Raw genomic sequence first — 17,163 nt, 5'->3', positions numbered from 1 at the left:
GAGAGAGAGAGAGAAGGAGAAAGAGAAGAGAAAGAGAGGAAGAGAAGAAGGAGAAAGAGAGAAAGAAAGAGAGTTTTAGCAGAAGCATACACATACAGACAGCGATACCAGCTTACAAGTGTGAAAAGCTGCTCCTATCCCTTTTTTCACAGCTGTTGTCACTCCGAATGGTCACTAAATGAACCGTCGCAAGTCCAGAACCCCACCCCCTGACCTTCACAAAGCAAGGTGGAAAGAAAAAGTCTCATAAATCCCGGATGAACTCCGACGCTTTCTCCAATATCTCTACCCCGTCGGGAAAGTTGGCGAAGTTCATGTAGCAGAGGTTGATGATGCCGTGAAACCCCTGGGTGGCGTGGAACCAGCGCACCTTCACCCCGTTGTCCTCCAACCTCTTCTTGTACAGCAACGAGTCGTCCCGGAGCACGTCGTACTCACAGCTGGCGATAAACGTCTCCGGGTACCGTCGTAACATCTCGTCTTCCACTAAGAGGGATGAGAAGGTGGCCTCGAGGAGGTTGGGCACTTGGTGGTGGACCTCCACCTTGTAAGGGCCCAACGGGATCCTCTGGTACCCCCGCCGTTTAAACTGCTCGGGAATGTTGTCCACACTCAACCACTTCTCGTACTTGTGTCTAAACTCGTCTGGGACATGAGAACCCTTCAAGATATCGTCGGCCAACGAGGAATCCTTCAAGAGGAACTTCAACCCGTAGAAGACCACGCTCTCCTGGAACAAGATGGGAATGGCGGCGTTCTGCTGATACGACGGCAGGTTGAAGTCCAAGGCTTGGACACCCGGGTAGATGAGGACCTGTGCGCGGAGTTTGGGCAGGCCCGGACGCCTGAGAAGTTCTTGGGTGATGACGGTGGCGAAGTTGCCTCCCGCGCTGTCCCCGCCGATGACGATCTGCGAAGGGTCCACGCCATGCTCCTCGGCGTGCTTCATGAAGTGGACGGTGGCGGTGAGGCAGTCCTCCCACTGAGCGGGGAAAGGGTGCTCCGGGGAGAGGCGGTAGCTGGGAAAAGACACCGGGGGGGGGGGGGAAGAGTTACGGAGGGAGGGGATGATTTGGAGCGGAGGGTCGAACTTGGGACACAGGGCGGTGCTCTGAGCTTGTGGCTTTCCCGGAAGAGGTTGTGTAGAGGTAGAAGGACAGGGAGGAAACCTCCTTCCCTCCTGGCACTGAGGATGTTCCCTAGTTGGGTCATGAGATGTCTGCAAGAAAACCACCCAGCTCAGAGAGCACCAAGGACCCCACAATCTTTCTCCTCCTCCTCCTCCTTATACACCCACTCCCACTAGCACTGATCATGTTCCCTAGTTGGGTCATGAAACATTTGCAAGTAAACAACCAAGCTCAGAGAGGACCCACAGTCCTCCTCCTCCTCCTCCTCCTCCTCCTCCTCCTCCTCCTCCTCCTCCTCCTCCTCCTCCTCCTCCTCTCCACAAACCCACTCCCTTCTAGTACTGATGATGTTCCTTAGTTGGGTCATGAAACGTCTGCAAGAAAACCACCAAGCTCAGAGATCACCAAGGACCCCACAGTCCTCTGCCTCTTCCTCCTCCTCCTCCTCCTCCTCTACACAAATGCCACTCCCTTCTAGCACTGATGATATTATCTAGTTGGGTCATGAAACGTCTGCAAGAAAACCACCAAGGGCAGAGAGCACCAAGGACCCTACAGGTGTCCTCCTCCTCCTCCTCCTTTCCTCCCTCTCCTTCACCACCATCACTTCCTCCTCCTCCTCTCTGCAAACCCCACCCTCTTTTAGCACTGATGAGGTTCCCTAGCCAGGTAGTGAAAACGTCTGCAAGGAAACCACTAAGCTCAGAGATCACCAAGGACCCCACAGTCCTCTGCCTCTTCCTCCTCTCTCCTTCTCCTTCTCTTCTCCTCTCCTCCTCCTCCTCCTCCTCCTCCTCCTCCTCCTCCTCCTCCTCCTCCTCCTCCTCCTCCTCCTCCTCCTCCTCCTCCTCCTCCTCTTCCATACAAACTCCTTCTCCCTTCTAGCACTGATGATGTTCCCTGGTTGGGTACAGGTAGCCTTTGACTTACAACAGTTCATTTAGTGATGGTTTGAAGTTACAACGGCCCCGAAAAATGGACCGTTTCCCCACACTTACGACCGTTGCAGCCATCCCCGTGGTTGCGTGATGGAAATTCAGACACTGGGCTTGTATTAATAATGGCATCAGCGTCTCGAGGTCACGCGATCCCCTTTGGTGGCCGCTAAACGAACCGTCGTAAGTTGAGGACTCAGGCTAGCTCCCTCTTGCTCCGTCAACCCCTCCGTTTCCCCGGGATGAGCGTGGGCTGTCACTTACCCAACCACGACCACAACGGCGTCACTGTCTTTCGCCATTTTACTGGTGATGTCCTGGTAGTAACCTGGGAGTAGCGAGAGAAAGGGATGCAACAGTCAAAGGGCAGGGATGGGAAACGCTTTTCTTTTGCTGGCTTTGCAGGAAAGATGGGAAATGGGGATGTAGAGATTGGAGGAATAGAAGGGGGGGAGGAAGAACAGATGATAGGAAAAATAAAAAAAGGACGACAGAACGAATAGACCAAGAGGGACGTTTACATTTATAATCGCTGTGAAGGAAAGTGGAGAGTCGTTTCTTTAAACTTGCTTTCTTTGTTTTCTACACCGTGTCTTTTCCCTCCCTCCTTCCTTCCTTCCTTCTTTCCTAACTTCCTTCCTTCCTTCTCCCTTCCCTTCCCTTTCTTCTGCCTGCCTGTCTTTCTCTGACTCGTTCCTCCCTTCCTTTTCCTTCCTTCCTTCCTCTCTCTCCCCTTTGTCTCTCTCTCTCTCTCTATGTTCTATCATCTACAGTATACTTTGCTCCATCTTTCCTTCCTTCCTTCCTTCTTTCCTTCCTTCTCTCCCTCCCTTCTGTCTCTTTCCTTTCCTTCACCTCACTCTCTATGGTCTACAGTATATTTTCTATCCATCCTTTCCTTCCTCCCTCCCCTCCCTCCCTCCCTTCTGTCTCCTTCCTTCATTCCTTCCCTCTCACCTCCTTATAAAAACCATATTTTTATTTTTAATGTTGCCTTTTTATAGGGTATGGCTAGCTGATGAGAGCTAAATAGCTTGAAATGGATCTATACTAGTCTCCCTTTATTTATTTATCAGCACAAATACAACACACACAATAAAGGGAGACTAGTATAGATCTATTTCGAGCTAATTAGCTCTCATCAGCTAGCCATACCCTTACTGGGATTTGAACCTGTACAAATACAACACAAATATATATAAAAAAGGCAACATTAAAAATAAAAATATGGTTTTCTGCCTGCATGGTCTTCTGTGATGAGCCGAAGGACAGAAAGAGGGAGTAGTGACCTTCCTCCCATATTTAGGCATACCAGGGGTTGTAACACTAATACATACATACATACATACATACATACATACATACATACATACATACACACAAACATCTACAGTATGCTTTCTATCCATCTTTTCCTTCCTTCCTTCCTTCCTTCCTTCCTCCCCTCTCACCTCCTTCCCTCCCACCTTCCTTCCCTCCCTCTCTCCCTCCCTTCTGTCTCCTTCCTTCATTCCTCTCTTTCTCTCTCTATGTTCTATACTTTCTATCCATCTTTTCCTTCCTTCCTTCCCTCCCTCTCACCGCCCTCCTTCCTTCCCTCCCTCCCTCTCTTCCTCCCTTCTGTCTCCTTCCTTCATTCCTTCCCTCTCACCTTCCTTTCCTCTCCCTTCCTTCCTCCTTCCTTCCTTCCTCCTTCCTTCCTTCCTTCCTTCCTTCCTTCCTTCCTTCCTCCCTCCATATACACACACACACATACACAGTATGCTTTCTATCCATCTTTTCCTTTCTTCCTTCCTTCTACCCTTCCTTCCTTCCCTCCCTTCCTTCCCCCATAACTATCCCCCACCCTTTTCTCATTCTCCTGCTCATTCTCTCTATATTCTAACATCTACAGTATACTTTCTATCCATCTTTCCCTCCCTCCCTCCCTCCCTCCCTCCCTCCCTCCCTCCCTCCCACCCTTTCCCTCCCTCCCTCCCTCCCTCCCTCCTGTCTCCTTCCTGCCTTCCCTCCCTCTCTCTCACCTCCCTCCTTCCCTCCCTATTTCACTCCTTCCTTCCTTCCTTCCTTCCTTCCTTCCTTCCCCCATAATTATCCCCCATCCTTTTCCTCCATCTCCCGCTGGAGACGTCCAGGTGACGGCGGAGCGTGGGAAGAGTGCGCAGGAAGCCTTTATCGGTTGATCTATTGATTGAAAGACGCCAGAAGCCGCCTCTCAGGTTCTCTCACTCACGGATGCTGCCGATCATGCCTGCTCCTCCGTGGTAGAAGACGAAGCCTTTCCGCCAACCGGCCCGCGGGGATTTGGGGTAATAAACCCGGACAGGAATCCCGTCAAAGAGGAAATCTTTCGCGGAGACCCCAGGATGGATCTTGGATGTCTTGAAACGGATCAGGAAGCGGAGGAAAGCGACTTGCCTGCATACACGCAGGACTTCCAAAGTCTTCCCCTGTTTTCGAAAAAGGAGGCGGGGGGGGGGGAGTCAAGAAGGATTGGGGTTTTTTTTTTTAAAAAAAAAGAAGTTGGGGTCCCCGATTGGAAGGGACCTTGGAGGTCTTCTAGTCCAGCCCTCTGCTCAAACAGGAGACCCAATCAATCACTCAATCAGAATAGAGCTGGAAGGGGCCTTGGAGGTCTTCTAGTCCAACCCCCTGCTGAAGCAGGAGACCCAATCAATCACTCAATCAGAATAGAGCTGGAAGGGACCTTAGAGGTCTTCTAATCCAGCCCCCTGCTCAAGCAGGAGACTCATTTCAATCAATCAATCAATCAGAATAGAGCTGGAAGGGGTCTTGGAGGTCTTCTAGTCCAACCCCCTGCTCAAGCAGGAGACCCCATCAATCACTCAATCAGAATAGAGCTGGAAGGGACCTTAGAGGTCTTCTAATCCAGCCCCCTGCTCAAGCAGGAGACTCATTTCAATCAATCAATCAATCAATCAGAATAGAGCTGGAAGGGGCCTTGGAGGTCTTCTAGTCCAGCCCCCGGCTCAAGCAGGAGATACTATATCAATCACTCACTCACTCAATCAATCAATCAGAATAGAGCTGGAAGGGGCCTTGGAGGTCTTCTAGTCCAACCCCCTGCTCAAGCAGGAGACCCAATCAATCACTCAATCAGAATAGAGCTGGAAGGGACCTTAGAGGTCTTCTAATCCAGCCCCCTGCTCAAGCAGGAGACTCATTTCAATCAATCAATCAATCAGAATAGAGCTGGAAGGGGTCTTGGAGGTCTTCTAGTCCAACCCCCTGCTCAAGCAGGAGACCGAGTCAATCACTCAATCAGAATAGAGCTGGAAGGGACCTTAGAGGTCTTCTAATCCAGCCCCCTGCTCAAGCAGGAGACTCATTTCAATCAATCAATCAATCAGAATAGAGCTGGAAGGGGCCTTGGAGGTCTTCTAGTCCAGCCCCCGGCTCAAGCAGGAGATACTATATCAATCACTCACTCACTCAATCAATCAATCAGAATAGAGCTGGAAGGGGCCTTGGAGGTCTTCTAATCCAGCCCCCTGCTCAAGCAGGAGACTCATTTCAATCAATCAATCAATCAGAATAGAGCTGGAAGGGGTCTTGGAGGTCTTCTAGTCCAACCCCCTGCTCAAGCAGGAGACCCAATCAATCACTCAATCAGAATAGAGCTGGAAGGGACCTTAGAGGTCTTCTAATCCAGCCCCCTGCTCAAGCAGGAAACTCATTTCAATCAATCAATCAGAATAGAGCTGGAAGGGGCCTTGGAGGTCTTCTAGTCCCACCCTCTGCTCAAGCAGGAGACCCAATCAATCACTCAATCAAAATAGAGCTGGAAGGTACCTTAGAGGTCTTCTAATCCAGCCCCCTGCTCAAGCAGGAGACTCATTTCAATCAATCAATCAATCAGAATAGAGCTGGAAGGGGCCTTGGAGGTCTTCTAGTCCAGCCCCCGGCTCAAGCAGGAGATACTATATCAATCACTCACTCACTCAATCAATCAATCAGAATAGAGCTGGAAGGGGCCTTGGAGGTCTTCTAATCCAGCCCCCTGCTCAAGCAGGAGACTCATTTCAATCAATCAATCAATCAGAATAGAGCTGGAAGGGGTCTTGGAGGTCTTCTAGTCCAACCCCCTGCTCAAGCAGGAGACCCAATCAATCACTCAATCAGAATAGAGCTGGAAGGGACCTTAGAGGTCTTCTAATCCAGCCCCCTGCTCAAGCAGGAAACTCATTTCAATCAATCAATCAATCAGAATAGAGCTGGAAGGGGCCTTGGAGGTCTTCTAGTCCCACCCTCTGCTCAAGCAGGAGACCCAATCAATCACTCAATCAAAATAGAGCTGGAAGGTACCTTAGAGGTCTTCTAGTCCAACCCTCTGCTCAAGCAGGAGACCCAATCAATCACTCAATCAAAATAGAGCTGGAAGGTACCTTAGAGGTCTTCTAGTCCAGCCCCCTGCTCAAGCAGGAGACCCAATCAATCAATCAATCAAAATAGAGCTGGAAGGTACCTTAGAGGTCTTCTAGTCCAACCCTCTGCTCAAGCAGGAGACCCAATCAATCACTCAATCAAAATAGAGCTGGAAGGTACCTTAGAGGTCTTCTAGTCCAACCCTCTGCTCAAGCAGGAGACCCAATCAATCACTCAATCAAAATAGAGCTGGAAGGTACCTTAGAGGTCTTCTAGTCCAGCCCCCTGCTCAAGCAGGAGACCCAATCAATCAATCAATCAAAATAGAGCTGGAAGGTACCTTAGAGGTCTTCTAGTCCAACCCTCTGCTCAAGCAGGAGACCCAATCAATCACTCAATCAAAATAGAGCTGGAAGGTACCTTAGAGGTCTTCTAGTCCAACCCTCTGCTCAAGCAGGAGACCCAATCAATCAATCAATCAAAATAGAGCTGGAAGGTACCTTAGAGGTCTTCTAGTCCAACCCTCTGCTCAAGCAGGAGACCCAATCAATCAATCAATCAATCAAAATAGAGCTGGAAGGGACCTTGGAGGTCTTCTAGTCCAGCCCCCTGCTCCATTTTAGACCGTATACTAACCCAGATAAATGTTTCTCGGCTCTCTTCCAGTGATGGAGTAGCCACAACCTCGGGGGGGCAAGCTCTTCCACTGATTGTCATGAAATTTCTCCTTACTTCCAGGTTGCATCTCTCCTTGATTAATTTCCACCCATCATTTCTCGTCTTGCCTTCAGGCGCTTTGGAAAATAAATTGTCCCCTTCCTCTTTGGGGCAGCCCCTCCAATACTGGAAAGCTGCTATCCTGTCCCTCCTAATCCTTCTTTTCTTTCGACTAGCCAAACCCAGATCCCGCAATCGTTCTTCCTATGCTTTAGCCTCCGGGCCGTCAATCATCTTAATTGACTCAACCACAGTGCGACTTTTAAACCGTGAGAGACTTACCAGGGTGAAGATCATCACGATACCCATGTGAAGGAGGCGCAACTTAAAGGGATGCTGGAATCCCGGCGGGATCTTCGTTCGTGTGAAATCGTAATAAATAGCCCAAGAGACCAGGACTAAAACAGCCATTCCTAGGGCAATGCCTATGTCGAAGAGAACAGCTGAAAAAAATCCCATTTTGGGGGTAGGTGACAAGATGCCAAGACTGAGAAAGAGCAGGGACCCCGATTAAAGGTGATGGAACTTCTCCAGAAGTTCTCCAGAGCTTCTCCAGCGGTTGTCCTCGCCTTCTGAAACCGTGGACTTGTTTGGGAAGTGACTTCTGGCTTCTGCACACCCACCTCCACCTGTGGAGCAGCAGAATTTCCATCCATGGGATAATTAAGTCCCGGAAGGCAGTTTGGCAACAATATTGGTTGGAATGTGGAAGTCACCCAAGATGCCTACTTTGGTTGTAGGCCAGGAGATAATGAGTCCTCCCTCCCCCTGCCCCCACACAACTCAAAACATATGAAGATACGGTTGCAGGAACTGGGTATGTCTAGCTTAAGAGAAAGAAGGACTAAGGGAGACATGATAGCAGTCTTCCAATATCTCAGGGGTTGCCAGAAAGAAGAGGGAGTCAAACTATTCTCCAAGGCACCTGTGGACAGAACAAGAAGCAATGGGTGGAAACTAATCAAGGAGAGAAGCAACTTAGAACTGAGGAGAAACTTCCTGACAGTTAGAACAATTAATCAGTGGAACAGCTTGCCTCCAGAAGTTGTGAATGCCCCAACACTGGAAGTCTTTAAGAAGATGTTGGATAGATATTTGTCTGAAACGGTATAGGGCTTCCTGCCTAGGCAGGGGGTTGGACTAGAAGACCTCCAAGGCCCCTTCCAACTCTACTATTGTATTGTATTGTATTGTATTGTATTATCTCAAGATGGTGCAGCTATTGCAGCATCTCCTCTCCGTGGTGAAAGGAGTACAACGTTTGAGACCCACAAAAAGTTTGGGCCAATCTCTGGCCACCTCACAGGTTGTCCTCTTTCTGCCAAAAATAAACCCAACCCAGTTCTAGGCTGCCTCAAAGAAATGGGTAGCATCCGTTTAAACCACATCAAGAACAGTTGGAGGAATCGGGTAAGTCTAGTTTAATGAAAAGAAGGACTAGGTGGGACATATTTGGGGGGCTGCCCCAAAGGAGAGGGGGGGGGTCCACCTGTCCTCCAAAGCCCCAAGAAGAAGCAACGGATGGAAACTGAGCAAGGAGAGAAGCAACCTAGAACTAAGGAGGAATTTCCTGACTGTGAGGACAATTAGTCAGTGGAATGACTCCCCACCAGAAGTTGTGAGTTTTCAAGAAGACACTGAACAGAATGGTGTAGGATGTCCTGCTTGAGCCGGGGGTTGGACTAGAAGACCTCCAGGATCATATCCAGTCTTAGGATTCTATGATTCGGAGAGATGGATGGATGGATGGATGGATAAATAGATAGATAAATAGATAGATAGATAGATAGGTAGATAGATAGATAGATAGATAGATAGATAGATAGATAGATAGATAGATAGATAGATAGATGATAGGTAGATAGATAGATGATAGATGATAGATAGATAGATAGATAGATAGATAGATAGATAGATAGATGATAGATAGATAGATAGATAGATAGATAGATAGATAGATAGATAGATAGAATACATGACAGAGGGAGGCAGGTAGCGAGGAAGGAAAGGATGGATGGATGATGGGTGATGGGTGATGGATGGATAAATAGATGATAGATAGATAGATGATAGATAGATAGATGATAGATAGATAGATAGATAGATAGATAGATAGATAGATAGATATAGATATGGATGGAAGATGGATGGATAGATAGATATAGATAGATAGATATAATGCATGACCGAGGGAGGCAGGCAGAGAGGAAGGAATGGATGGATGATGGATAGATGGATAGATAGATAGATGGAGGGAGGGAGGGAGGGAGGGAGGCAGAGAGGAAGGAATGGGTCAATGAATGGATGAACCGACAGACAGGATAGATGGATGGATAGAGGAAGGAATGGATGGATGGAACAGGTTCCCTCCAGACGTTCTGGGTCCTTCATCACTGGAGGTTTTTAAGAAGATGCTGGATCACCCTTTGTCTGAAATTGTGTAGGGTCTCCTGCTTGAGCTGGGGGTTGGACTAGAAGACCTCCGAGGTCCCTTGCAGCCCTAGGATTCTTTGATTCAAGCGGCCATCAGGGGACACTTCAACTGTTGGAATTACATGTCGATAGATTTCTCTCTCTCTCTCTCCGTTTCCATTGTTGGATGGTTTTAAATCTTTCGGAACAAGGATAGTTTATATTTTGTTAATGAGTGTTTTGCAAGGAGTAATTTTAATAGAATCGTCAGCCACCCAGGGCGACTTCGGCTTAGATAGGCAGCTATATAATTTGGATGAACAAATAAACAAATACTTGGCATTGTTGCCAATGTTATCAGAGGATTGTTTTGCAAATCAGAAAGGGCGGATACCTTTATTTGCCCAGCCCGTTCAGGGCACGAAAAGGTTTGGGAACATTTCTTTTTAATATCCAAAATTGGGTGGCAGAGAGAAGGTAGCCTATAAATACTCCTCTAGTTACGACCGCAAATTGAGCCCAATGTTTTCGTTCTTAAGTGAATTCCCCCCTTCCTTCCTTCCCTCAGTCGTTAAGTGAATCCCTGCCATTGAGAAGTTAGTAACTCGATTGTTAAGCAAATCTGGATCGTGTGAGCTCAGGACGCTGCGACCGTCGTAAATACGAGTCAGTGGCCAAGCGTCTGAATTTCGATCACGTCAGCACGGGGAGGCATCAGTGGTCGTTAAGCGTGTAAAAAGGCCCTAACTCGCTTTTTTCAGGGCTGTTGTAACTTTGAATGGTCACTAAGCAAATTATTGTAATTCGAGGACTAACTTGTACTGTTTTTGACTAAATCCCTAAGTTAGCACTTGATAGATAGATAGATAGATAGATAGATAGATAGATAGATAGATAGATAGATGGATGGATAGATCAATCAATCATATGAAGAGAGAGAGAGAGAAATAGAAAGAGAGAGAGAATGAGAAAGTAGAGAGAGAGAAAGAAAGAGAGAAAGAGAGAGAGAGAGAGAGAAAGAGGGAGTGGAGAGAGGAGAGAGAAAGAGATTTTTAGCAGAAGCAGATAGATGATAGATAGATAGATAGATAGATAGATAGATAGATAGATAGATAGATAGATAGATACAGATGGATGGATGGATGGATGGATGCATAGATCAATCATGTGAAGAGAGAGAAAGAGAGAGAGAAATTAGAGAGAGAGAGAAAGAGAAAGAGACAAAGGGAGAAAGGGAGAGAGCGGAGAGAGAGGAGAGAGAAAGATTTTTAGCAGAAGCAGATAGATAGATAGATAGATAGATAGATAGATAGATAGATAGATAGATAGATAGATAGATGATAGATAGATAGATAGATAGATAGATAGATAGATAGATAGATAGATGATAGATAGATAGGTAGATAGATAGATACTGTAGATAGAGATGGATGAGTGGATGAATGGATCAATCATGCGAAGAGAGAGAGAGAAATAGAGAGGGAATGAGAGAAAGTAGAGAGAGAGAGAAAGAGAGAGAGCGGTGAGAGCGGAGAGAGAGAGACTTTTAGCCGAAGCATGGATGGATGGATGGATAGATGGATGGCTAGATCAATCATGTGGGGAGAGAGAGAGAGAGAGAGAAAGTAGAGAGAGGAGAAAGAGATTTTTAGCAGAAGCAGATAGATACATAGATGTGATGGCTCAGTGGCTTAAGACGCTGAGCTTGTCGATCAGAAAGGTCGGCAGTTCGGCGGTTTGAATCCCTAGCGCCGCTTAACGGAGTGAGCTCCCATGACTTGTCCCAGCTTCTGCCAATCTAGCAGTTCAAAAGCATGTAGAAAAATAGGAACCACCTTTGGTGGGAAGGGAAAAGCGTTCCGTGCGGCTTCGGGAGTTGAGTCATGCCGGCCACATGACCACGGAGACATCTTCGGACAGCGCTGGCTCTTCGGCTTTGAAACGGAGGTGAGCAGCGCCCCCTAGAGTCGGGAACAGCTGGCACAGATGTGCGAGGGGAACCTTTACCTTTAAATACACACACACACACCTATTTGTTTCTGCTAATAACCCTTCCTCTGTCATTCTTTCTTTCTTTCTTTCTTTCTTTCTTTCTTTCTTTCTTTCTTTCTTTCTTTCTCTTTCTTTCTTTCCTTCCTTCCGTCCTTCCTTCCTTCCTTTCCCCAAATCCCAGGTGAACAGGTTCCCTTATCTACCTGTTTTTGCCCCTATTCGAGATTCTCTTCCTGTGATTGTTCAGGGTTAGCGCCTCACTGCTTATCTTGGCATCTTTACACCAAGGTGTAATTTATTGAGGCTTAACGGGGATAACCCGCCTGCATCCCAACACCGGCCTGGTTCTCCCCCACGCCTACTTCCTTCTGACGGAGGCATCAAAAGCCTGAGGACAAAAAAGGAGAGAAGGGAAAAATAAATAAATAGTAGGTTTCCTAATAATACAGTACAATACAATAGCAGAGTTGGAAGGGGCCTTGGAGGTCTTCTAGTCCAACCCTCTGCCTAGGCAGGAAACCCTCTACCGTTTCAGACAAATGACTATCCAGCATCTTCTTAAAGGCTTCCAGTGTTGGGGCATTCACAACTTCTGGAGGCAAGCTGTTCCACTGATTAATTGTTCTCACTGTCAGGAAATTCCTCCTCAGTTCTAAGTTGCTTCTCTCCTTGATTAGTTTCCACCCATTGCTTCTTGTTCTACCCTCAGGTGCCTTGGGGAATAGTTTGACTCCCTCTTCTTTGTGGCAACCCCTGAGATATTGGAAGACTTCTATTATGTCTCCCCTAGTCCTTCTTTCTCTTAAGCTAAACATACCCAGTTCCTGCAACCGTTCTTCATATGTTTTAGTCTCCAGTCCCCTAATCCTCTTGGTTGCTCTTCTCTGTACTCTTTCCAGAGTCTCCACAACTTTCCTACATCGTGGCCACCAAAACTGAATGCAAATATTCCAAATGTGGCCTCACTAAGGCATTATAAAGCGGTATCAACCCTTCACGTGATCTTGATTCTCTCCCTCTGTTGATGCAGCCTAGAACTGTGTTGGCTTTTTTGGCAGCTGCTGCACACGGCTGGCTCCTATTTAAACGGTTCTCCACTAGGACTCCAAGATCCCTTTCACAGTTACTACTACTGAGCAAGGTACCACCTATACTGTACCTGTGCATTCCGTTTTTGTTGCCTAAATGTAGAACCTTACTCTTTTCACCATTGAATTTCATTTTATTAGATAGTGCCCAATGTTCAAGTTTGTCAAGATCCTTCTGTATCTTAAGCCTATCTTCTGGAGTGTTGGCTATTCCTGCCAGCTTGGTGTCATCTGCAAATTTGATGAGTTCCCCATTTATTCCCTCATCCAAATCATTGATGAAGATGTTGAAGAGTCCTGGGCCTAAAACTGAGCCTTGGGGTACTCCACTGCATACTTCCCTCCATGTAGATGCAGTTCCATTGAGGACTACACGTTGAGTGCGGTTGGTCAGCCAGTTACGAATCCATCTGGTGGTGATGCTGTCCAACCCACATTCTTCTACTCTATCTAGTAGTAGGTTATGGTCTACCTTATCAAAAGCCTTACTGAAGTCCAAGTAAACTATATCAACGGCATTCTTCTGGTCCACTAATTTTGTCACATTATCAAAGAATGCAATAAGATTAGTCTGGCATGATCTGTTTTTGACAAATCCATGTTGGCTTTTGGCTATTACTTTGTTTGCTTCTAGGTGTTCGCAAATTCATTGCTTGATTATCTTTCCCAGAATCTTTCCTGGTACTGAGCTCAGGCTAATAATGCAATTTTCCTAAGCACCTGACTTGGCAAAGTTGGCGTTCGTAGGTTGGCATCAGAAATAGGCCTCCCCGCTTTACAACCCATCCTTTACTCACTCAGTGACTGTTCAAAGTTAGAACGGCGCTGGAAAAAAGGGACATTCTTCACACTTACGACATCCCTATAATCACCTGTCCTTGGCACCTGTCCTTGTATTTGTGGTTACCACATCCCGGTGGTCCGTCGCGATCCCCTTTTGTGGCCTTCCGATGAGCCAAGTGAAAAGGGGATTTAGGTTCATTTAACAACCATGTGTCTCGCTTCATCGCCGGCGTGACTCACTTAACAACGGTTAGCCGCCAGTCGGTGCAAATAGAAATAAGCGTGATTTCCATAGCAAGGAAGAAAATAAAAGCAGGAATAGGCTAAATGGAATATTTTATTTCAAGGTGGCTCAGGGGCGAAGACGCTGAGCTTGTCGATCAGGAAGGTCGGCCATTTGGCGGGTTTGAATCCTCAGCTCCACATAACGGAGTGAGCTCCCGTGACTTGTCCCAGCTTCTGCCAACCGAGCAGTTCGAAAGCATGTAAAAAATGCAAGTAGAAAAATAGGAACCACCTTTGGTGGGAAGGTAACAGCGTTCCGTGCGCCTTCGGCGTTGAGTCATGCCGGCCACATGACCACGGAGACGTCTTGGGACAGTACATCGCCCCCTAGAGTTGGGAACGACAAGCATGCCTGTGTGAGAGGCTGTGAGTTCGATCCTAGGTAGAGGCAGATATCTCTCTCTCTGGGAACAATGGGAATTTATCTGCCGAACGAAACTCCTCATTGGGGACAGGAAGGGCAGACGGCCAGCAAACACTCTGCTAGCTCCATTCCAAGGGGTTATGGAGTCGCTAAAAGAAAAAGAAGATTCTACAGGTAATCCTCAGATGGTGTGGTGGCCTCGAGGTGGAGCTCTGGCCTCACAATCAGGAGGTTTGTGAGTTCAATCCTAGGTAGAGACAGATATTTCTCTCTCTCTCTGGGCACAACGAGAATATATCTGCTGAACAAACCTCCTCATTGGGGACAGGAAGGGCATCCAGCCAGGAAACACACAGCTCCATTCAGTTGGCCAGATTCCACCCCACAAGGGAGGAAGAGGATGATTGTGGTTGTAGGACACAATTTTCAAATAATCCACTTGAAAAGAATGATAAAAATAAATAAACTAGGACATCCATCCAATTTTGGCCACACCCAGAATGATGGCTTTTGACCCATTTGCAACCTCGGTGTGCAACCTCATCAAAATTAGGACAGACCAGAAAGCTGAAAATATTAAATATACCTTATCCGCCTTCTGCACCATGAAGTGTCCTCTAACACATTTGCATGGTTATAATTTGAGGTTACTACAACGAAAACCATGCTGCACCGCCCTGCACAGAGGCCTCCGTCACTAACCAGTGAGGAAGAGGTGGGTGGTAGTCATACAGGTAGTCCTTCAGTTACAACAGTTCACTTAGTGACCGTTTGAAGTTGAGACGGCACTGAAAAAAAGGGACTTTATGGCTGCTGGTCCCACTTAGCGGCCGTCGCAGGATTCCCACGGATCAAAATTCGGATGTTTGGCAACCGACTCGTATTTACGAAGGTAAATCCCCTTTTGCAATCTTTCCGACAAGGAAAGTCACGGGGGATGCTGGGTTCAGTTAACAGCCGCATTACTAACTGAACAACTGCAAGGTTTCACTTAACAACGGGTTGTAAAATGGAGCAAAATTCACTTAATGAATGTCTCGCTTAGGAGCAGAAATTTTGGACTTGGTTGTGGTCGTAAGTCAAGGACTGCAGGAGCCAATCAGTCTCATGTGATGTTCTCTTGATTTTATCCATCTTCTTTTTGCAATTAAGAAAGTTTTCTCTCTTTTTGAGGAATAATGTTGAAGGTGTTATTTATTTGTCGATATAGCCATCCATCTCAGAGGTCACTGCCTCAGGGCAGCTTCCAGCAAATGTAAAGCAATAAATATCTCATATGATGAAATATGAAGAGAATTACAAGAGCTCAAAAGAGATAAAACCAGATTTTTATTTGTTTTTCTACTTTATAAAGTCGCCTATCTCATAATCAAGCAACTAAACTTTCTGATTTGTTCAGTTCCCTACGCCACTGGTTGCCACTAGATGGCGCCCAAGGATGGTAAATTAAGGAAAATTTCGGTCAGCTCTACATAATTTCTTAGCAGTTGAAGGAAGGAAGGAGAAGGAAGGAAGGAGAAAGGAAGGAAGGAAGGAGAAGGAAGAAAAGAAAGAAAGAAAGGAAGGAAGGGAAAAGGAAGGAAGGAGAAAGGAAGGAAGGAAGGAGAAGGAAGGAAAAGAAAGAAAGGAAGGAAGGAAGGGAAAAGGAAGGAAGGAGAAAGGAAGGAAGGAAGGAGAAGGAAGGAAGAGAAAGGAAAGAAGGAAGGAGAAGGAAGGAAAAGAAAGAAAGGAAGGAAGGAGAAGGAAGGAAGAGAAAGGAAAGAAGGAAGGAGAAGGAAGGAAAAGAAAGAAAGAAAGGAAGGAAGGGAAAAGGAAGGAAGGAGAAAGGAAGGAAGGAAGGAGAAGGAAGGAAGAGAAAGGAAGGAAGGAAGGAGAAGGAAGGAAAAGAAAGAAAGGAAGGAAGGAGAAGGAAGGAAAAGAAAGGAAGGAAGGAGAATGAAGGAAGGGAAAGGAAGGAAGGAGAAGGGAAGGAAGGAAGGAAGGAGAAGAAAGGGATGAAAGGAAGATGAAGAAAGGAAGGAAGGAGAAGGGAAGGAAGGAAGGAAGGAGAAGAAAGGGATGAAAGGAAGATGAAGAAAGGAAGGAAGGAGAAGGGAAGGAAGGAAGGAAGGAAAAAGGAAGGGAGGGAGGGAGGAGAAACAAAGATAAGAAGTTATAGGAAGGAAGAAATGAAAAAGGAAGGAAGGAGAAGAAAGGAATGGAAGGAAGAGGAAGGAACAAAAGAAGGAAGAGATAGGAAGGAAGGAAGGAAGGAAGGAAGGAGAAGGAAGGGAAGGAAAAGGAAGGAAGGGAAGGAAGGGAAGAAGAAAGGAAGGAGAAGAAAGGGATGGAAGGAAGAGAAAGGAAGGAAGGAAGGAAAAAGGGAAAGAGAGAGATGAGAAAAGGAAGAAAGAAAAGTTATAGGAAGGAAGGAACAAAGGAAGGAAGGAAAAAGGAAGGAGAAGGAAGGAAGGAGAAGAAAGGGATGGAAGAGGAAGAACGAAGGGAGAGAAAGGAAGGGAAGGAAAAAGGAACGAAGGAGAAGAAAGGGACAGAAGGAAGAAAAGAGAAGGAAGGAGGGAAGGAAAAAGGAAAGGAGAGAGGGGGGAGAAAAGAAAGAAAGAAAAGACGTTATAGGAAGGAAGGAAGGAAGGAAGGAAACACATGGAGTAAAAAAACATACAGGTACCCATTTGCTACGTAGGTATGCCTTTATTTCTTTATTTATATGAAAGTATCGAGTGAAAGAAACTGTGGAAAAAGTCATTTTCCCCCCTCTCTGCGCTTGGAGGTGAGGTTGCAATTGGAATCCACATAAAACAAGGCAGAGCAAAAACAGGCTTGGGAAAAACCTCCCTTTGACATGCCAAAGTTAATAGTTCATCTTTTTAAAAGTTGACCTTAAAAAGCAATAAAAATTAACTCGGCCCTATTTGTTTTGCTGTCTGGTTTGAGTTGAACTTCCGGCTTGAGGCATAGTCCCAGCAGCGTTCAGCCCCCCCAAAAATAAAACATAAATTTTGTGGATTATTATTATTATTATTTTGAATCAAGGTAACATTACACATTATTTCCTACCTCTGTATATTTCA

General features: G+C 46.5%; 1 protein-coding gene across 1 annotated transcript; it reads right to left on the bottom strand.

The window, feature by feature from the left end:
* Nucleotides 1-244: 244 nt before the first annotated feature.
* Nucleotides 245-7,627, bottom strand: LOC309393558 (arylacetamide deacetylase-like 3; the record flags this gene model as incomplete). Its single annotated transcript, XM_081955882.1, has 4 exons — nucleotides 245-1,019; nucleotides 2,330-2,393; nucleotides 4,299-4,515; nucleotides 7,451-7,627. 4 exons carry the CDS (start codon nucleotides 7,625-7,627, stop codon nucleotides 245-247), a joined length of 1,233 nt encoding a protein of 410 aa, XP_081812008.1.
* Nucleotides 7,628-17,163: the final 9,536 nt, after the last annotated feature.

Source organism: Natrix helvetica (genome assembly GCF_964273705.1).
Source record: "Natrix helvetica genome assembly, chromosome: 5".
In the NCBI taxonomy this organism is placed as follows: Eukaryota; Metazoa; Chordata; class Lepidosauria; order Squamata; family Natricidae; genus Natrix; species Natrix helvetica.
The sequence above is the reverse complement of the archived record's forward strand: the minus strand, read 5'-3'. Positions and strand labels throughout refer to the sequence as shown.